The sequence below is a fragment of the Marmota flaviventris genome, chromosome 4 (assembly GCF_047511675.1).
Source record: "Marmota flaviventris isolate mMarFla1 chromosome 4, mMarFla1.hap1, whole genome shotgun sequence".
In the NCBI taxonomy this organism is placed as follows: domain Eukaryota; kingdom Metazoa; phylum Chordata; class Mammalia; order Rodentia; family Sciuridae; genus Marmota; species Marmota flaviventris.
The window spans coordinates 44,962,438-44,984,456 of NC_092501.1; the positions used below are offsets into that span (position 1 = coordinate 44,962,438).

Consider the following 22,019-nt stretch of genomic DNA (forward strand, 5'->3'; position numbering starts at 1 on the left):
CCTGGAATCACAACTACTCCAGAGGCTTAAGCAGGAGGACTTCAAAGTTCAAGGCCAGTCTGGAACTTAGAGAGACCCTCAGCAACTAAGCAAGACCTTGTCTCAAAATTAAAAAAAAAAAAAAAAAAAAATGGGCTGGGGATGTGGTTCCGTGGTAAATTGCCCTTGGGTTCAATATTCAATTTAAAAAAAAAAAAAAAAGTAACAGTTCTTTTGTCCATGACAAAAAGTGAACATGTTCAATAAGAATATTTAACATTCCTGTTGAAGTCTCAAAACCACATCCCATAAACTGGGTGAATCTGGCAAACTGATGACTCAGCAAATTGGCTTCTAGGACATGAGTTTTATGGAGATGATTTGATATCAATTGCCCATTCATGAGTTTGTATTTTCTCCACCAAAATTTTAGCTGCTTGCCTCATTCTCCCACATCACAGCTTTTATAATTCATTCAACTGTAATAATGCTAAGAAAAATTGCTAACATTTATTAGTCTTACTTTGTTCCACCTCTAATTTTCTTTCAAGGATATATGTAAACCAGTATTCTTTACGCCAAAATCATGCACAAAGTTTAATTTTCAACATCATTAATCATCATTATTTGAAGAGTTTTTTTCTTATGTAGTACTTGGGCTTGAACCCGAGGGCACTCTGCCACTAAGCTACATTCTCAGTCCTTTTTTTTTTTTTTTTTTATTGTGAGGCAGGGTCTCACTAAGCTGCTGTGACTGGCCTAGAGCTAGCAATCCTGCTGCAGCCTCCCAAGTCCCTGGGATTCTAGGTGAAATTTGAAAATTTTTAGTCAAAAAAATAATCCTCTGGTGCCTCCCCTCACTCCACAAACTCTCAACACCTTACTGATTATCCCTGCCTCCTTTCTTCTTTACTTAATCCAATGTCCTGAGGACATTCCTGGTCACAATCCCTGAATACAGGATCAATGCAACATAGACACTTGTCTCTAGTTAATCCCTATTACTGATTTTCCTGTCAGCTGACCTACATTGTACCCAACCTGAGAGCCCCAGGCTGCATTTGTCTTCTTCACTGTTGTATCTCTGGGATGAAGCATTACCTCTGCACTAAATGGGCCCGCAGAAATATGTCTTCCATATTTGAGGGAGTGATGAAATCTTTCCTCCATTCCCATCATGTAAAGCTTTGTTAATTTTTCTTTTTCCCTGCTTCCAACTTCACCTTCATCCCATGTACAACAGACATTTTCAATTCCCAGATGCAAAACAATAAAACAAAAAACCTTCCCTAACTTGCCTGGGCTGTAGGATCTTAACAGGCTGCTACCCAGTGTCATTCATGATCAGGACCCTTCCTGCTTTTCCATCCTCATCTTCCTTCACTCAATTTCACATTTGTTTCTTCAAGCCAAAAAAAAAAAAAAATGAAATAAAAAATACTGCTCCTGATTGTCTGGACACATGATGTTTGCTTTTTATTTTTAAAAATTTATTTAAATGCTCCTCCCATTATGATCCTGAATAAGCATAGAAGAAGGGGTTTGCTACATCATGGCACATGGCTATACTACTCTCTAGCCATCTCATCAGAACACCAAGGGTACTATTTTTCTCTGTACCCTGTGATACTGCACTGAGAATTTGTGTTTGGGGATGGGAGCAAAGTTTAAAACATTTTTACCCTCAAAGATAACTAGGTCAGACATGGTGGGTTTGTGCCTATAATCCCTGCAACTCGGAGAGCTGAGGCAGAAGGATCACAAGTTCGAAGTCAGCCCTAGCAAATCAGTGAGACCCAAATAGTTAGCTAATTGTCCCACAATAATTTAGCTAATTGCCCATTTTTCCTCCTCAATTTGAAGTATTACCTTCATCATAAAATAAGTGCTTGGATATATGAGTTCTATTAGTGGGTATTGTTTCCTATTGATCTATTTGTTGGTTTTGCATGTCAAATACTAAAAGTTTTTATTACTACAGTCCTTTTATAGTGTGTCTTCAAACCTTGTAGGCCAATCTTATGGGAAAAAGAAACAATTTTTCTTTTCCATGTTTAGGTCATCAAACCATCCTGAAAGGAGAAGTGTCCAGGGGTAAGAAAGTCCTCTGCTAGCCCGGAGGGGACCACAGCCCAGAGGGGACAACAGCGCAGGTTGTCTTGAGGTTACACAATTCAAGTTCCCTGTACCATGTAAAAGTCAAATTGGATAGAAGAGAGGAAGCCTTTCTGAACATGACAAAAACTATTGACATCTAAGTAATAATCTTATATGGTATCTGGATTGCTGATGTGTGCATGATAGGCAATAAGATCCTTCGAATGTGAGATGCACTCACTCTTCCCACCAATTCCTGGTTTTCAGACGTTATGAAACTAAAATTTAGCTCTCTAGTCCATTAACCCAAGCCATTTTGTTGAATTATTTCTAAAGTGAATTATTTCTCCAATGTCTCCCTTGCTTCAGATTTAATATCTGAAGAAAAATGTTTTCAAACAAGAAATAAGCATTAGAAAAGTTCCAGAAAAGCAAAATGAAAACCTTAATCAGAACTACACCTGAAGATGACCCTGTCATTTGTAGATTTGATAAATGGTGTGCATGTGGTTGTTGAAGGAGAAAAAAATCCGAAAGGAATGACCCAGAGAGAGTGGGGATTAAACAAACCATGGTTTAATCCAAAAGAATGAGATGTCATGTTACCCCAACAAGAGGATTCTCTACAGTTAACTAGGTATGGGGGGTACAGCGTAGAAGGAGAGTGCTATTTACATAAATAGGGGAGCTGTAGTCAGAACTGACTGTGAATTGTGAGCGTAGACTCTGTTTTTGATGTGTGCAGGTTATTTGGTGAAACGACTAGCAGATATCTGGGGAGACGTCAAGATTAGAAAGAGCATTTTAGAGTCATGAAAAAGAAGATGAAAATTGAATCTCAAATGTACAGAAAGCACAGAGAACACAGGCAACCTTGAATCTGGGGGATAAGAAGTAAAAGGAAAGCTGAGAAAATACTTATTCAGAAGATCCAAGAGGTTGAGAGCCCCAGGGTTCAATCCCAGGTGCCAAAGAGAGAGAGGAGGAAGGAATGCACTAGAGAGACTGATTTCTGTCTTCACCCCGCGCGGTGGCGCACGCCTCTCCCTCGCCCATCCCAGGTCCGACCCAGCTCCCACCCCCGCGCGTAAGTGGGTGGCCGCTCATTCCCCTGGAGATGCTGCAGCGATGGCGACCGTAGCAGGTGGTGCAGCCTACTTCCGGAGGGGCAGTCTGTTCTGGTTCACAGTCATTACCCTCTCCTTTGGCTACTACACGGTAAGGGCAAGGGCCACCCATCCAGGGAGCGGAGCTAGTGCTGCAAGGTCTCAGGACTCGCCTGCAGGGGTTCAGCGCAGGCGCAGTCCTGGCTCCAGCGCGTTTGGATGGGGTGGGGAGGGCCGAGACCTGGGGAGGAGATACTGAAGAATTAGTCCTCAGCAGGGCCTTGGGCGGGTGCTCAAGGCTCTGAGAAACCGGCTCGCCAGGCTTTCCCTATGTGGACGCCAGCAAGCCTCCCCACCCGGGAACTCAATGCCTGGGTCTTTCAAGATGGTGGAGGGGAAGTCGGAGACCGGCAGGGATGCTACCTCCTACTTCCGTGTAGCCAGACCCTTGCCCTCGCTTGTCACAGCCCTGACGCTGGGATACTTCTCGGTGAGTCCTCGGGAGGGCGGTAGATCGGTTTGGGCCGGCCAGGCCCTCGTTGGGCGAGGGTTGCTGTGGGAATGAGGTTCTGCGCACGCGCTCCTGACGGTTGCCTGCGTTACTGGTGTAAGCGGAAGTTCCCTGGGCTCTTGGGAAATCTTCTGCTTTAGAGGGCTTCTGCCCTTGTGTTCTGGCTCCCTGTAAGGTTGGTTATTCAGGCTTAACCGAGTCTGAGCCTCTCACAAAGAGTAAAGAAGTCAAGTTGACAGACTTCCATAGCCCTGTCAGCTCAGGATAGGACTTCCGAAGCAGAATGTTTGAAGCAGTTGGAATGGCTTGGAAAATGGGGATAAAGCTGAACAATGGGCAGGATTAAATTGCTCAAAAGAAATAAAGAGGATATAACTAACTGTTTGGGCATAGATGTGGCAGCAAGAAAGCTCTACAGAGGAAGCACGTCTTTTGTAGGGCTGAGAGTTTGTTTAATGGGAAAAATGCTAGGAAATACACTGGGAGCTAAATTGATGTAAATATGAAGGAAGGAAAAGCTATTTGACTATTGCCCAGGAGAGATTCTGAAGTTTAGGGATTCCTCATGTCCACAGTGTTGTTTGGTGTCAAGTGTGACCACTACTGTCCTGATTTCCCCATATGTAAAATGAAGGCATTGAATTGAAACTTTTCAAAAGTGCATTTCTGTTGTGCTATTTTGACTCTCTGATTAGGTGGAATCCAAAGGGGGGAAAGCTTTGAGGACTTCACATGGGGCTATCATGGAGCTGTATACTTCCTTTTATTTGTTTTTGTTTGCCCTGATAATTCATGCTTTGTTTTAATTTTATATGGAAAAGAGCATCTTGGGAAAGATAGTATTTCTCTTGACAGAGATGAATGGACAATAAACTTTGACACTGTTGACAATTCTCAAAAAACTAAGCAAAACTAAGCTGGTAGAGATTACAACATAGGCTGAAGAAAAGTTGATAATTTTACTATAGAAACCTCATGTGTTTAAGCAGTTGCTATTATAACTTCACAAAGTGAATCTTACCTATTTTTCATCTTTGTGCAGTGGGTCATTTCCAGTTTTAAAAGTACACAAGTGAAGGAAGAGACAGAAGTTTTACATTAAATGGGGCTTTGGCTCAAGCTGTAGTTTCTTCAGTAAAAAGCTAGTCAAGGAACATAAACTAAAAAAATGTTAATGACCTCTGGAAAATAATGTTTTGCTGAAATTCATTAATAAGATTAGGAGTTGGCCACCCTGGGCACTGAGTCTGATAACCACATAGTTTCCTCTGCATAAACATCGCAGTATAGTCACTTTTGTAAATTAAAATTTAAAAATGGAGGACCAGAGCGGGAGTTGTGACTCTGTGGTAGATTGCTTGCCTACAGTGTGTGAGGCCCTGAGTTCCATCCTCAAAACCACGTATAAATAAATAAATGTTTAAAAAAATAAAGGACCAAGGGCTGGGGATATAGCTTGGTTGATAGAGTGCTTGCCTTGCATGCACAAGCCTCTGGGTTCAATCCCCACCACCACCACAAAAAAAAAAAAAAAAAAAAAAAAAATGGAGGTCCAAATGATGCTGTTCAGAGTTTTTACAGTCTGAGTTGTTTTGTAGAATCAGTATTATTTCATAGCTGCTCTCAAAAATAAATAATTGCTGATCTTTTAAATGATCTAAATGATACTTTGTACTTCTGCTTCTCTTTCAGTGTGTTGTCCTCTGGCCTCAGAGTGTCCCTTATCAGAGCCTTGGACCTCTGGGCTACTTTACTCAGTATTTGGTGAACCACCATCACACCCTCCTGCATAATGGGTAAGGAGAACTGCAGAAGCCAGTTGTGGACATTACAGCCCTGGTCTCACTGGAGACCTGAAAAGCCTGCAATTGCCGTTAGATATCTAACAGTGTTGCTAGTTCACATTAAGACACCTTTCTTTTTAAGATTTCTGTGTTAGATTCCATCAGTTGGTAGCTATCACCTTAAACTAGTCAAAATGTTTTTGTTTTCCCTGTTTCAGGTATTGGCTTGCCTGGCTGATTCACGTGGGAGAGTCCTTATATGCCATGGTATTGTGCAAGTAAGTCTTTGCAATAGGTCTTTGTCACCTTTCTCATGGTATCTAATGGAAGATGAGAGTAGCCACATTTCAATAATTTATATACTTTAGGATAAGAACACTCTCAGGTTAGATCTGAATCCCCATACCTAGTACTGAACCTGACATGGAGTACTCAGTAAATGTTTGATGAATAAATTCAGTTTGTTTGTTAATGAATCATTTATTTAGTTATCTAATTGAGATGACTTTTGTTATGTTTTCAAAACTGTGTGGCCCCAACTAGAACAAAAGGTTAGGCTTCCTTCTAATTTGAAAAAAGAGCTAAGTTATTGATGTAGGCCAATGGTTCACAGTCCTAGTGTCACAACTGAGCCACCTGAGGAGCTTTTATGAAATATACAAGTGTGGTTTCCAGACCCAGAGATTCTGATCTGGTAGGTCTTGCTTCAGACATAGGAATATGATCTTTCTTAAAGTTCCATAGATAATTCTGGAGCACAATACAAGTTAAAAGCCCCTAAACAATGCCCGATTCATCAGATTCCAGTGTAGGTTAATACGGTGTGAAAGTACTAGAAAAAAAATTCTCTTTACGTTTGTGCTTTGCATAAGCAAATACAGAAATTATGATACAGAGAATAAGATGATTATCCTAATGCTTAATTTCTTTGAAATTAATATTTTTGTATGACCCAGATTAATTATTACTTCTATTATTGTTGTATTACTTCTGAAAGTGCAAAGTCGGACACTGTATTACCACTATATTTTAATAATAAAAGTAATTAACATTGATTGGGTGCATACCATGCAAGAAACTGCTAAGTATAGATTATGGTATTCTATCTTCTTGTTATTAAACACACTGGGATTTCTACCAAAAGAGCAGAAAGCAACTATGTTCTTTTCACCCCTCTCCAAGTAAATTTACCCCATGAATTTTTCTGTCTCCCCCACACCCCCACTATAGCCCTGGATGAAACTCAAACAGATCTGTGGGTTTTTTAGTCACTATCTGTAATTGTCCACTCTCATCTAGTCTGTTTGTTAAAACTGTAAGCTTCTTCTAATTCAAAATGTCAGCTCCTATCCAGCTACGGCTCAGGAGCCTGCTTGTGGCTTCCTTGGAATGGTAGGAATGGTTAGGGAAACAGGCCCAGTCTCTTGATTAGTTATTTGGGTGCTATCTATGTTGCAAATTCAGTGTAGACTCTTTTTCTCTAGAGGGCCTTTGGTGAATTGGGGGGAAATTGCTTATCATTGTGGATCTCCCTTTGCATTTCCCTTGATGGTTTTTCCTGGTGCCTCCTCCAGCATGCCACTTTGCAGTTTTACCTCTGGACCTGTTTTGAGAAAGACTTTTACCCTTTTATTGAGATCACATCTGTGCTTCATTTGGGCCTTTCAGGCAGGGTTCCTTCAAAACCCACCAGGTCCAGTACCCTTCTAAAAAAATCTGTCTGGCTGATTTCCTTATCTTTCCAGTGTGATAATCTGCAAGTGTGTACAGTTCCCAGTAAAGCTGGTTTCTTTGCTCTTTCACCCAGCAGACTAAAACAGTCTTAATACTTTTGAGTCAGATACTAATCCTTTCTTCAAATCTCAAGGGCTCATGTCAATCTCTCCAACTGGTTCTCTTGAAGCCAGTCTCTGGACTTGACACAGAAAATGTCAGAGCATGCAGGTACCTCTTTCCAATGGCCTCTTCTGCTTCTCAGTGAAATCTTACCTTGGAGTTGTTTGGCCCAGTCCTTGAACTTAGACTGCCAGAGTATAGATGGCATTATTATAACCATCTTATCCTTTGAATCAGAATTTCTGTATATGCTTATGCAAAGTACAAATATGCAGAGAATCTTTTTCCTAATACAGGTTAAAGAGAATTTTTAAAGAGATCTTTCTCATGTGGTATTAACCTATACTGGTATCTGCTGAATAGGGTCTAGTCTGGGGGCTTTAAACTTGCATTGTGGCCCAGAATTATCTGTATAACTTTAAGAAAGAACATTCCTATGTGTGAAGCAACACACACCAGATCAGAATCTCTGGGTATGGAAACTAGATATGTATATTTTGAAAAAACTCTTATTTTGTAATGGCATTTGGAACCTCTAATGAAAACTTAAAGACTCAATTTAACATTCTTTTATCAGTCTTTTGAAGAGCAGAGGGAGATTAGACATGGAGAAGTTGGTTCTTGAAATCATGGCATAATCTGTTGGAATGTAAATCAGAATAAATACTCCTTTTGAATTATAAGATAAATGACAGAATAAATAAATAAGTGAAAACCTGTAGTACAATTGCAGCCTCCCAAATTCTACTACCCAGAAATAGCTACATGTAGCATTTTGGTGAATTCCTTTTTTCATGCATGTGAATTTTTTAATTGAATAAGTAGTATGCACAAAACAGTGTGGGTACTGAACCCAGGGCACTTTAGGGTCCAACTAAGTTGCTGAGGCTGACTTTGAACTTGAGATCCTCTTGCCTCAGCCTCTGGAGTTGCTGAGATTACAGGCCTGTGGCACTGCACCCAGCTGACAATATCCTTGATTCTAGATAATTATGAGAGGCAGAAAATTAAAATTTACTGAACATCTGGCACCTTGGTATACATTTTTTGTAATTTTGTAATACATTTTTTGTAAATTCCTCTTAACCAGAGATAAGATTGGACGATGTTTGTCTTTATGTCAACCATAATCATAATATTAAGCACCTTTTCCATGTTTTTAACAATTTCATGGTAAAGCTAGGGATGTGGCTCAGGGGTATAGTTTTTATCTAGCATGTGCATGGCCCTGGATTCAATCTTCAGCAATCAAAATAAATAAATCAATTTCTTGGTAATGTCAGGTACAGTAGTACACTCCTGTAATCCCAGGGACTAGGAAGGTTAGGCAGAAAGATCTAAGTTCGAAGCCAACCTCAGCAACTTAACAAGACCCTGTCTCAAAATTAAAAATTAAAAGGGCTGGTACAGCCCTAGGTTCAATCACTAGTACTGCAAAAAAAGATTAAATGAAAATTTAAAGGTCTCCTAAAATCCCCCAAAATAGTCATTATTAAAAGTTTAATGTTTATCATTACGATTTATGCATTTATAAATAATTTTACATATACATAGAACTTCTTCTATTAACAGTTTTCCATTGTTACATATCCCTGTTTTTCTGTGTCTATTCATGTGAATTTTACTCCCATCCGTTAATATTAGTGCATAGTGTTCTATTATGTGAATGTGCCTTAATGTATTGAAGAAAGTCCCCTTCTGATCAACTTTTTAAGTCTCTAAATTGTTTTGCCATTATGAACTATATTGCAATAAATATGTCTTTGGTACATTTGGCCTACACTACCCACACTAACACTTTTGTAATTGGGTATTTGCCCTTTTCTTATCCATCTATAGGCACTTTTTTCTTTTCTCCCTTTATTTAAATACTCTGCCACTTAGATGTTTTGCAAATATTCTTTCTCTGGGTCTTTTTCTTCTGGTAGATCTTTTGAAAAATAGAAGTTGATCAGTGTAGTCAAATTTATTATTTTTTTTCTTTGTATTGAAATGATGGAAGTATTCTTTAACAGTGTCTTCTAAAAGAGTTTTACAATTTTGCCTCTCACATTTATGCCTTTAATGTACCTGGAACTGATTTGGGAGTGGGAAAGATGTTTCTGACGTCACCTTTTTCCATATGGATGCTCAGTCCTCCCAGAGCCATTTGTGATTGTCTTCAATGTCCATTGATGTACCTGTCTTATATCATATGTATATTTGTGTATGGCTATTTCTAGGCTTCCTGTTTTGTTCCATTGGTCTGAGTGTTCATTCTTGGGACAACATGGCTCTGTCAGTAGTAGTGGCTTTATGATCATTGACAGCTGATAAAGCACGTCCTCTTGCCTTCTTGTTCAATAAGGAGGCTGCTCCTGGACTTTTACACATTCTTATGCCTTGTCATATGCTGCAAAAGCAAAAATCTAAACCTGTTGAGATCTTTATTGTATTCACCATGTGAATTAATTTGAAGAGAACTGACATTTTCATTCCTGCATCTTCTAAACATGAAATGATCCGTATCCATCTATTAAAATCTCCTATAATATATCAATAAAGTTCTGTAATTTTAGGAGGTATTTCACATCTTTGTTTATTCATTTATTGACTATGGCCAGCTGTTTCTACTTTCAGATGATATTATAAATGACTTTTCTTCCTTTTCTAATTGTTTGATGGTAGTCTGTGTGGATATCATCAATTTTTATATATCACCCTGATATCTAACAACCTTGCTAAGTCCATTTATTTATTTAGTCCATTTATTAATTCTAATAGTCTCTACATATACAATTGTGTCTAGATAGTTGCACTTCTTCTTTTCAATTTTATGTACCTTTGGTTGGTTCTTCCCTTTGTGTGCTGGCTGTATTTACAGTGTCAGCTGAAAGTGGTGGTAGTAGACATTATGCATGGTTCCTGATCTTAAAAGAAAGCCTTCTGCCAGGCGCAGTAGCACAAGCCTGAAATCACAGTGGCTTGGGAGGCTGAGACAGGAGGATCACGAGTTCAAAGCCAGTCTCAGCAATGGCAAGGCGCTAAGCAGCTCAGTGAGACCCTGTCTCTAAATAAAATATAAAATAGGGCTGGGAATGTGGCTCAGTGGCCCTCAGTTCAATCCCCAGTACAAAAAAAAAAAAAAAAAAAACTTCTGTGTGTATCATGTTACAGGAATTGTTTCTTCTAGAGTTCTGTAGACCTCTAGTAAATTTAGGAAGCTCCATTGTATTTCTAAGTTTGCTGAGAACTTTTATTAAGAATAGATGATAAAATTTATCAAATGCTTCTTCTGAATTTACTAAGATTCTTCTTTATGGTCCTTTTAAATCTGTTAGTGTAGAAAACTATATGCTTTTATATGTGATGTTTGTTTTAAATAAAAAGTCATCCAAGTGAGATTTATATTACAGATGAGACTAAAATTTCCTTCAATTAGACCATTTTTCTTATTTATTAATTGTAGTTTTGTTTTAGGCAGTTTAATTTGAAAGACTCTGTGAGCAGGTGTTTATTATTACTGTGCACCAAGCTCTTTCCTAAGCCCTTTGGGTATATTATCTTACCAATCACCTCAAAATTTGGTGAGTTAGAAATTACTATTTCTATTTTTCAAATGAGAAAACTGAGTGAGTTTCCAGGTCACAGCTAGTGGGTGGCAAGCTGGGATTCTCTTCTGGTCTGTCTTCAAGACACTTGCTATGAAGCCCTGCTAGTGCTGATTACCTATCCACTGATCAGAATCACATGAGAAACAGTTGTACAATACTGTACCCAGAGAGCAGCCAGACTGGTTCCCAGGGAGGTGTACCACCTAAGATGCATTTATCAGAAAACAAGAGAGATGAAAAGTAAATGAACCCATCTTTCACCTTCAGAGAGAAACAGCAAAATAAACCTGAAAGTAGATGGAAGTGCTAAATGAAAAAAAATAGAGAAGTCAGTAACCCCCATAAAATGACAATTCTGGTGTCTAAATTTTGTTCTTTCTTTTTCAGGTATAAAGGAATCACAGACAGTCGGGCTCAACTACTCTGGTTCTTGCAGACTTTCCTCTTTGGGATAGCATCTCTCTCCATCTTGATTGCTTACAGGCCAAAGCTCCAAAAACACAGTTAAAGGAGAAAGCCAAAACTTCCTCTCCACTTTCATATTCAGACTCTCTTTTGGGGGGTGCTATGTTTACTTGATGATCTTTCTACATTCTAAAAGTTCTGTCCTACAAAGGTATTTAAGACCCTCTCAATTGTTCATTTTTCTTCCATATGCTCGGGTTGAGCTTGAGTAGACTAGTTGTTATCTAAGAAAGAAATAAGAAAAAACTCTGGTTTTCTAAGTTCTGCAGAAAACTTGAATGGCAGCAGACTTGCAGCCTCTGCCTCTAAGGCCCTTGGCTGTGCTGGTCCCTCTCTGTTTTCAGGGCTGAAAGGAGTGATAGATTTGCTTGCTGGTGGGCCTGTGCTCCCTTTCTGAGTAAAGCATCTCTTAGAAATTTGTTCTCATCTTTCTGAACCAAAATGAAATGACACTTCCATATACATTTGTTAGACACCTGTGAGGCAGGATCTTATCTCCTCAACTAAGCAATTGTGTAAAGGCCCAAAGGACCTGCCGAGAACCCAGAGCAGAGGACCAGGGCAGGGTCTCCCTGATGCTGCCAGCCAGCAGTGATCGTTCCCTGCACATGGCCCCAGGGACACAGTGCTCTGTGGTAGGCAGAGTGTGATGGCCACTGCTAGATTGCCCCTTCAATTCAGGGTCACAACTCAGGCAGCTGTCCTTTTCCCTGGGGCGCCTGTTCCCACCTGTGCATCAGGTGGTTCTCCTCCAGTGTCATTGACAAAGGAGGGAAGCACTTCGCTTCCACTTGTTCTGTATCATTCATTCCGTGTGCCCTCATCTCCTAGAACAGCACAGGACACCTTCAGTAGTGGTGCCACCTTTCTGTGGGTCCTCTGGGGAAACGTGGATTGTTCCCCACTCTCCTGCTGTCTGTCGCTTTCTTCATCCAGCCCTAGCTTACTCAGTCACACCCACTTTCCTCTCTAGAGATGCTAACCTCTGGGTTTTCCAGCTGATTACTACCTCCCTGATTAACCTGAATGTGCTTTATTTCTACTGGCCTTTGGGGAGAGAGGTCCCCTATCTCTGTCCCTTTACCTTGGAAAAATGGCACCATCACACTTAGGAGACATTAGGGCTCTTTCTGTGGAGAGCATCTGCTTGTTCTCTGGAAGCTATTTCTCATTTCCCTTTGGGATTCCTTGGGCAGGTTGTTGAATCAGCATACATTTATAAGAAAAAACTCTCCCCAAAAAGAAAGCCCCCATGAGAGATCATGAGCTATGAATTGTTTTTAGTGGACATAATTTTTTTTGCAAATATATCTCAGTCTTTTCTGATCTTCCTCTTGGAGTAGGGGTTACTTTTGAGTAAAGAAAAAAATTTGACCAGGAGTTAAGCATCATGGAGATCCAACCCAGATTTTTTTTTAAAGCATAGCTGTCTCCAAATGACACTAATAATGACAATAATTGTGCCAAGAACAATGTGGCAGATGATTAAATGAAACAGACTAACTCAAATAAAATGCTGTGACTTTCTCTACAATGAAATGGATTTTTTTTGTTTTGATCAGTGTTGATATTATCACACATTTTATTCTTTTTCTCGGTAGCTCTAAATGGAACTGTTGGCACAGTTCAAATATCAGTTTGGCGTTCACTGATTAAGAAATGCAGAATGCCCTGGTTGTGGGGTGTGTAGTTCTCCATTCCTGTGTGCTCGCTGAGTCTCTGGGTTGGACACCAGTGTCTCTTTTTCCTTGTATGGTTGTTTCCTCTTTGTTTCTCTTTTCATTCAACATCTGATAAAATCTGTGCAGCAGGTGAAGTGTTCTGGCATTTTTAAAATGTCAAACCTAAAGAAATCCTATGATCTTATTTGTGGCATTATTATGGCTTAGAACCAAAGGGGATCTTAACAGATGCTGCAGGTCATTCATTTTATAGAACCATAAACTGCATCCCAGCAAGAGTGACCTACCCAACATCTTCCAGAGAGAGGCAGAACCCTGAGCCTTGTAGTTCCCCTTCCTGCACAGCCCAGGGGTTTAGAAGTAAGTCTGTGAAGCAAAAAGTAAACAGAAAAATGGAGCCATCTTGGCTCTGCATTAGTCATGGTGGTGATATGGGAAAAACAGATCTATGTTGAGATGAATGAGAAAAGGCCAGAGGCATTTCATGGAAGCAAACATGGAAGATGAAGAGACTGACCTGTTTTCTCATAAACCCAAAAGATTTCCAGAGCATGTATAGTTTGGAAGAACAAAAAAGAAAAAAAAAAAATGACCTCACATCTTAATAGAAGTATCAACATATAAACTAACATGGCCTCCATTCACATGTTTATGAATCCAAGTCTGAACATGTTTTATAAGTCATGGTGTTAACAAGCCTTAGGTTTAAGAGGCTAAATTTCAGATGTGTTGAGGCTTTTTAGGAAAACAACTTGCTCTCTCAGAAGGCCCTTATGTCTTTACACTGAACATACACAAAAGAAAAGAAGTTAGAGGATAGAGTGCAACTTCAATTTTATCTTGTTAAGGCCCTTCCTGGAGTTTCCTTAATTCAAGCTCTAAGTTTGATGACTTGGTTAATAAATACCATTGCCCTGCAAAGGAACTAAACAGACACTTCTCAAATGAAAAAAATATGAGTGGTCAAAAAATATATGAAAAAAGTGTTTAACATTGCTAGTAATTAGGAAACTGCAAACTAAAACTACACTGAGATTTCATCTCCTGTCAGAATGGCAATTATGAAGAATACAATTAACAAATATTGGTGAGGAGGTGGGGATACATTGCTGGTAGGACTGAAAATTGGTGCAACCACTCGGAAAAAAAAGTGTGGAGAGTCCTTAGAAAACTAGGAATGGAACCACCTTTTGATCGAGTTATTGCATTCCTCCATATATATCCAAAAGATTTAAAGTCAGCACACTATAGCGACCAGCCACATCAGTGTTTATAGCAGCACAATTCACAATAGCTATGCTATGGAGTCAATCTGGGTGCCACTCAACAGATGAATGGATAAAGAAAATGTGGTGTATATACACAAGCCATAGACAATGACTTTATGGCATTTGCCAGTCAGTGGATGGAATTGGAGACTACCAGACTAAGTGAAATAAGCCAGCTCCCAAAAGTTAAAGGTCTAATGTTTTCTGATATGAAGAAGCTAATCCAAAATAAAAGTAGGATTAAAAAAAAAGAAGAAGAAAGATCAGAGGATTAGATAAAGGAGAATGAAGGGAAGGGAGGAGGGATGAGAATAGGGAAAGACAGTGAAATGAATCTGACATAACTTTCCTATGTACATAAATGGATATGCCTTAGTGAATCTGACCATCATGTACATCCAAAAGATACTAATTTAAAAAAAAAAATCAATAGCGTAGAGGGAAGGGAACAGTGGGAGGGAAGAAGGGAGGATAAGAGGAAATATCAGGGACTGAATTAGAACAATTGTATTTCATGTTTTTATAATTGTGTCATGGTATATTCCATCGTCATGTATAACTAAAAGAACTAATAAGAAAAGATGAAATGGAAACTTACTCTTCATTATGTACAATTTTATGTAGTTCTTTACCCCATCTAAATATTTTTTAACTCACTATATATAATGAAAGTATATTTTCCAATTTTTTTTTCTTTTTATGAAGAGATTTGTATACTGATTCCACAGTGAACATTTGAAAATGCTAATCAATTGCCACTAAATATGCTTTTTTTTATTTTTTTTTTTTTTGGTACCGGGAATTAAACCCAGGGATGCGGAACTCTTGAGCCACATCCCAGCCCATTTTATATTTTATTTAGAGACATGGTCTTGCTAAGTTGCTAGGGCCATGCTAAGTTGCTGAGGCTGGCTTTGGCTTTGAACTTGCAATCCTCTTGCCTCAGCCTCCCAAGCCACTGGGATTACAGGCATGCACCACCAAGCCCTGTAGTGTATCTGCAATTTCTAAGAAACATATTAAGATGGCTTCTACCATACTAAAATATTCAGTACTTAGGAAAACAAAACATTTCAGTACTTAGGAACACAAAAAAGTGGGAGGTCTCTACACTGAAAACAAAAACAAAGATGAAAGACAGAAGTTGAAGAAGATACAAATTCTCCATGGCATTAATCTGAGCAATGATTTTTTGGACATGACCCCAAAAAGAACAGGCAACAGAGGTAAAAATAGACAAACAGGATTTCATCAAAGTAAAAAGCTTCTGCACAGCAAATGAAGTTCTCAACAGAGGGAAGAGACAGCCTTCAGAGTGGAAGAAAATATGTGCAAAGCCACACACCTGATAATATCCAAAACATACCAGGAACTCAAACTGAAGCAACAAACAAAGCACTCAATAAATGGAAAGTCCCTGAGTAGATAATTTCAAAAGAAGAAAAAAGTCAGGTGCAGTGGCATGATGCCTGTAATCCCAGTGACTTGGGAGGCTGAGGCAGGAGGAGGGCAAGTTCAAAGCCAGCTTCAGCAATTTAGGGAGGCCCTAGGTAACTTAGCAAGACCCTGTCTCAAAATAAATAAAACTGCTGAGGATGTGGCTCAGTGGTTAAGTACCCCAGGTTCAATCTCCAGAACAAGAAAAAAACAAAAGGAAGAAGAAAAAATCTGCCCCTGGTGGCACAAGACTGTAATTGCAGTAACTCAGAAGTTGGAGTCAGGAGAGTCAGAAGTTCAAGGGCAGCGCTAGTAACATAATGAGACTGTCTCAAAATTAAAGCTTAAAAATGGCTGGGGATGTAGCTCATGGGTAGAGGACCTCTAGTGTCAATCCCCAGAACCACACAAAACAAAAAGAGACAAACAAATGGCTAACAGATGTACAAAAAAAATGCTCAAGGTCACTAATAATCAGAGAAATGCAAACTGAACCACAATAAGATACTATCCTGGAGGTGGGGTTGTGGCTCAGTGGTAGAGTGTTTGCCTCGCATGTGTGAGGCCCTGGGTTCGATCCTCAGCACCACATAAAAATAAATTGATAAACAAGAGGTATTGGGTCCAATTACAACAAAAAATAAAATATTTTTAAAATGTCGTCTTCTCACACCAGTTAGAATGGCTATTACCAAAAGGAGTAAAGATAAGTGTTGGCCAAATGCAGAGAAAAGGGAACCCTAGTACACTGCTGATGGGAATGTAAATCAGTAACCCATTTATGATAAACAGTGTGGTGGTTCCTCAAAAAGTTAAAAATAGAACTAACATCACCCAGCAATCTCATTACTGGATATATATCCAAAGGAAATGAGATCAACATGTCAAAGAGACATCTGCACTCCCATGTTCATTGCAGTATTGTTTTCAGTAACCAAGGTATGAAATCAATTTATGTGTCCATCAACAGATGAATGCATAAGGAAAATGTGGTGTATCTACATAGTGGAATACTATTCAACCTTTGAAAGAGGAAATTCTGACATTTACAACAGCATGGAAAGACTGAAGGACATTGTGTTCAGTGAATTAAACAAGATACAGAAAGACATATGTCACATGACCTCACTTATATGTAGAATCTTAAAAAAAAAAACTCAGAGAACCTTGAAGGCTATCAAGGGCTGAGAATGTTTGTCAAAAGAAGCATATTTTCAGTTAGAAAGGAGGAATAAGTTCAAGAGGTCTGATGTTCAACATGGTGAATATAGTTATTAACAATATATTAGGTGCATGAAAATTGCTAAAAGAATAGATTTTTAAGTGTTTTCACAACAACAAAAATTTCTATATAAAGTGATTTTATTGAGCCTGATATAGTTATTTCACAATGTACACATATGTCAATACATTATGCTACACATCATACGTGTGCCCAATTTTTTATCATTTAAAAAGAACAAGAATAATTCCACATCCTTAGGATGAAAATAGAATGGCAAATTTAAAGTCATTTAGATAAACTGATTATAATGCTGGCAAGGGGCTGGGAACATAGCTCAGAGTTAGAGGGCTTGCCTAGCATGTGCAGTGCCCTGGATTCAATCCCCAGTACTGGGGGAAAAAAAAAAATACAACGCAGGCAACAGGAGTAGAGTTGCTCTGGAAGGTCTACAATTCCCCATGATGCATTCAGTGCTTCTCAAACTTGATTCTTCAGATGGATCAAGTAGGATCTTGTAAAAATGCAGGTTGTAATTTAAGCTTAATTAAGTAGAAGTGATTGAATCCAGCAATCAAGCTCGATTAGGCCAGGCATGATTAGGTTATGTCATCAAAGTAAAAAGCTTCTGCACAGCAAATGAAATTCTTAATGGAGAGAAGAGACGTTCGTGATGATGTTAAGACTGATGGCATCAAGTGTAGAGTATAGAGGAGATTCTACAGGTCTAGCAGGCTCTCTGTGATGTACAACACTTTGAGTAGCCAGGAAGAAAAAAAAATCTAGAACTAGAAGTCAGATGATTCTATCATGGTTCCCTGAAGATGAGGTTAATTTCTGTATGTGCCAGCATGGGTTGGTGTGTGAGTGTGTGTGTGTGTGTGTGTGTGTGTGTGTGTGTGTGTGTGATGCTGGGGATTGAACTCCAGGCCCTTGTGCATATTAGGCAAGTATTCTGCCAACTGAGCTATATCCCCAGCCCAGCCAACATGTTTTTGTCAATAATAAAAACTTCATTGTGAGCTCAGCACTCACTATATACAGTATTTGGAGGCAAATGAAAAGAACATTGTTCAAGGCCTTAAAATGCCTGATTGGATTAGTCGATTGAAATTTGGGGATTGAGGTCTTTTGAAAATAGAAAGAATCCAGTACCTTTCAATCATTTACTTTATTCCAGACGTTGATGTAAAATATTCAAATCCACAACTCCTTCTGGTCATGTCATCCCCATCTTGTAGTTGAAGATGCAGAGAATTCTTGCCAAGATGACTGACTGGCCAGGAGATTGACTCCCTCTCCAACAGTCAGCCCTGAAGGAGACAACAGAAGCACACAGAAGCCAGGATTCCTAAAACTAAGGAGTGGAGGAACTGAGAACTCTCCCCACTGTTCTAGACCAAAGTCGACTGCAGGCTGTGGGGATGGAGAGCTAGCTAATTAATAGCTATAGTCTGACAGCTTGTGAAACAAGGTTGGAGAACTTGGCACACTCTGCTCTCATACCTTCAAGTTGCCTTAAGACAGTCACCAGTGGGGACCCTTTCAGCACAATAGCACCAGGGCCCTTCAATGTCAGCAATGGGGGGAGGGTGGGCAGTGTGGGAAATAGTTCATAACAGGTCATTTGTTCCACCACACTCCCAACCAAATCACCAGGATTGTGGATTCGATTGTTATTTCTTCCTAAATTTAGAAGTGAAACCCTAGCCAAAGGAAGGGCTAGTGGATTGGCCTTAAACAGGGATTAAGAATTGTGTAGTCCTCTATAAATCACTAGGACTAGAAATGTCACCAGATAGGTTCATGGAGGTCCCCCAAAAGGAAAAAGGGGACTTTAACTCAGTCCCAGTAGATTCTCGAAATTTCAGAGAAGAATGTCAGGACACATCTAAAGTGGCTCAAGCTGAGATTCAGCCAGGATAGCAAGCACTAGAGCAGGATACACATTCAAAGGGAGTGGAGTGTAGGCCTCAAGAGTGAGCCAACTATTGGGGTCTCAGCCTTCTTTTTTTTTGGGGGGGCGGTAGCAGGAATTGAACCCAGGGGCACTTAACCACTTAGCCACATCCCAGCCCTCTTTTATTTAGTGACAGGATCTTGCTAAGTTTCTTAGGAACTTGCTAAATTGCTGAGGCTGGCTATGAACTCCCAACCCTTCTGCCTTAGCCTCCAGAGCTCCTGGGATTCAGGTTTCTTCTTTTAAAGGCCACATTGTAAATGGTGAATGTGAGAAGTACGTGGGCTGGTGGGAACTTGATAAGCTTATTCTTTTGATTACGGAGCACAGTGATCCACAGTGGTCTAGTTCTAAATAATTTTCATGGTGACATTATCTAGTTTCTAGATAGCACTTGGACTGTGCTCATATTGTGGCTCTGTAGCAATCTCTCAATTGTTCTTCCTTAAATCAGTCTAAAAATATAACAAGGTATATAAGCTATATGTTAGCTTACATATACAAGGTATATGTAAGCTAACAAGGTATATAAGCACAAATTAACTGGACTTACAGTGTTCTAAAGTATATTGAACCTCTTAAAAATTTAGGCCTAGAGGAAATATTGGCCAGGGCGTGATGGAGAGGGCACTCCAGGAGTTGTTAAGCTTAAAGTCACAGTCATACTTTCCTTCTCTGTCTCCTTCCCACCTGTTTTTATTCTCTCCTACCTCAAAACCGTTCTAGGCTGGCTTTGCTGCCCTCACCCCCTACCCCCATTGAGTCACTGCATCAGGAAGCAGTGTGATAGCAAGCCATGTGTTGGAAAACGGCAACTGTCACTTTTTAAATGACCATCTTATCCTTTGCCCTAAGGGAGAATCTTTATATGATTTTTCAAGGGAAGATATATGGGTCCCAGATGGGTGGGTACCTCCGTTGTCCTGAGCTTTAGAAGGTGGCCTCTCCTGGAGCACAGGCTGTTTATGCATCTCACTTCCTACACATGGGTCTGTGAGAGCTATCCAGAATCGATTTCCAAAGAGGACATCGATGATCAAAGTTTCTGGTTTTTGTTGTGGTCAAGGTTCCTGGCAAGCACCCTTCCAGGTGTGACCTTCTTTGGTAACAGGGTGCTCTTGAAGATGGCTTTGTGCATTCCCAGCTCACTTCAGCCTTCAGTTAATTCATAAGAAAAAAAGCTTCAGGTTGGGGATGTGGCTCAGCATTAGAGCGCTTGCCTAGCTCGAATGAGGCTCGGGGTTCGATCCTCAGCACCACATCAAAATAAATTTATGTCTCCATCTACAAGAAAAAAAAAATGCTTCACTGGGCAGTTTATCCTGAGGAGAGAGCAGATGGTAGCAAAGAGAAACTTGTAAAAATCAGATCTCCCTCATCAGGGGACTAACTACACTTGTAAGAAGAGCAGAGATGAGGTCCTGGCTGTGGCCGTCTTCCACTGTGTACTATGGGATGACCTAGTTTGATATCCCAAGGGAAGGTGAGCTCTCAACCCAATTCATTGGACAGTGAGGAAAAGAAGTCTACACGGAGGAACAGATATCCTCCAAAACAGATGTGTTGAAACAGAAGGACCCAGAATCTAAAAGGGTTCTTTAGGTAGGCAATAAGAGAAAATTATGTAAAAGAACAAAAAATTGTTTAAAAAAAACGTGAAAATATCTGGCACATAAAACAGTTGAAATAATATAATAAATGGAAACAAAACAAATGAAATATGATGGATATAGTTGAAAAAATAAATTGTGAATATAAGATTGTAGAAGTCCCACAGTAGGACTAAAACATATCAAGTACAAAAAAGAAATAGTTGGGCTGGGCACGGTGGTGCACACATGTGATCCCAGAAGCTCAGGAGGCTGAGGAAGGAAAATCATGAGTTCAAAGCCAGCCTCAGTGATTTAGTGAGGCCCTAAGCAACTTAACATAACCCTGTCTCAAAAAAATAAAATAAAATGGGCTGGGTATGTGGCTCAGTGGTTAAGCGCCCCTGGGTTCATTGCCTGTTTTTTTTTTTTTTTTTAAAGAAAAATAAACACTTCATAACATGAAGAACAAGCATAAATCCTAATAGCAGATAGAAAGAAAGAAAAAAAATAAGAATAAAGGAAATATTTGAATAAATATTTCTAAAAACTGACCTTATTTGAAAGGGCTTATAAAGAGCCAAACAAGACCCACATTGAAAACATGTTTGGAAGAAGACCTCAAATAATAAGAGAAAAAAAATCCAAGCAATGATGTGAGAGATAGGACCAGCAAGAGGGTGGGGAGGGGAGAGTTCATATTATCTTATATGAAGTTCAGGTTTAAATTTTCTTCATGGTGCAGATGTCTTTACAGCCTCTCGGTATTTGAGGATGAGGGTTAAGGGGATCCAGGACCCAACCCAGGATCACACCACCATTTTTGTTTTTGGTTTTGCCTGTAATGATTGTGTGTGTGTGTGTGTGTGTGTGTGTGTGTGTGTGTTGTACACATGTGTGCGTTTTTCGGGTGATTAAACCCAGGGATGCTTTACAACTGAGTCACATCCCCCAACACATTCCTTTTTTAAATTTTTGACATAAGATCCTGATAAATTGCTGAGGCTGGCCTCAAATTAAGGATCCTTCTGCCTCAGTCTCCTGGGTTGCTGGGATTACAAGCTTTCTATGACTGGTGTTTTTAAAAAGTTTGTTCCAGTTATGTTGCAAAACGTCCCTCAATATTCTCCTTCAGACCGAAGTTAAGCGCTCTAGTAGGAACCATCCCTGGTGAGCCTGTGTCCTCTTCATTGTATCCCATCAGTAGGCGCAAAATGACTAATGACCCTACATTTCTTTTCTGGGTTACATTGGTATCCTCTCATTTTCTCCATTCTAAGGGTCTCTTCTCCCACCCAACCTGTGAGTTCATAAGGGATCTGTGGATCCTCACCAGAGGCTGAAAATGCCATTGATGATCCTGTCTCAACCAGTTTTCACCATGCTGTTTGGGCCCTGGGGGAGTTCCTGTCATTTCACCTGCGTTCCTTGGATGACTTTCCTCAGAGAGCTTTCCCTTCTCTGCCCCTCCTCCTTCTTTCATTTCTTTC

General features: G+C 39.7%; 1 protein-coding gene and 1 long non-coding RNA gene across 5 annotated transcripts; one reads left to right on the plus strand and one right to left on the minus strand.

Annotated features, from left to right (window-relative positions):
• Positions 1 to 2,630: 2,630 nt before the first annotated feature.
• On the minus strand, positions 2,631 to 3,843 carry LOC117794711 (uncharacterized). Its single transcript, XR_004618560.2, has 2 exons — positions 3,606 to 3,843; positions 2,631 to 3,423 (listed from the first exon to the last, which is right to left on the minus strand). It is a non-coding gene; the product is annotated as an uncharacterized lncRNA (long non-coding RNA).
• LOC114089436 (transmembrane protein 254) lies at positions 3,153 to 12,910 on the plus strand. 4 transcript variants are annotated; one of them, XM_027931280.3, is made up of 5 exons: positions 3,205 to 3,294; positions 3,568 to 3,672; positions 5,386 to 5,489; positions 5,696 to 5,755; positions 11,294 to 12,910. In XM_027931280.3, the coding sequence occupies exons 1-5, from the start codon at positions 3,205 to 3,207 to the stop codon at positions 11,412 to 11,414; spliced, it is 480 nt and encodes a 159-aa protein (XP_027787081.1). In that variant the 3' UTR covers positions 11,415 to 12,910. The 4 variants fall into 4 exon arrangements, with proteins under 4 accessions (XP_027787083.1, XP_027787081.1, XP_027787082.1 ...); XM_027931281.2 differs by having other exon boundaries at positions 3,217 to 3,294; positions 3,504 to 3,672; XM_027931282.3 differs by lacking the exon at positions 3,568 to 3,672 and having other exon boundaries at positions 3,153 to 3,294.
• Positions 12,911 to 22,019: the final 9,109 nt, after the last annotated feature.

What these genes read in the sequence shown, in the direction of transcription:
- LOC114089436 (XM_027931280.3), top strand. Translation starts at nt 3,205, where the DNA reads ATGGCGACCGTAGCAGGTGGTGCAGCCTACTTCCGGAGGGGCAGTCTG. An exon ending in CACACCCTCCTGCATAATGG is followed by an intron (nt 5,490 to 5,695) that starts GTAAGGAGAACT and finishes TCCCTGTTTCAG; the next exon opens with GTATTGGCTTGCCTGGCTGA. An exon ending in TATGCCATGGTATTGTGCAA is followed by an intron (nt 5,756 to 11,293) that starts GTAAGTCTTTGC and finishes TTTCTTTTTCAG; the next exon opens with GTATAAAGGAATCACAGACA.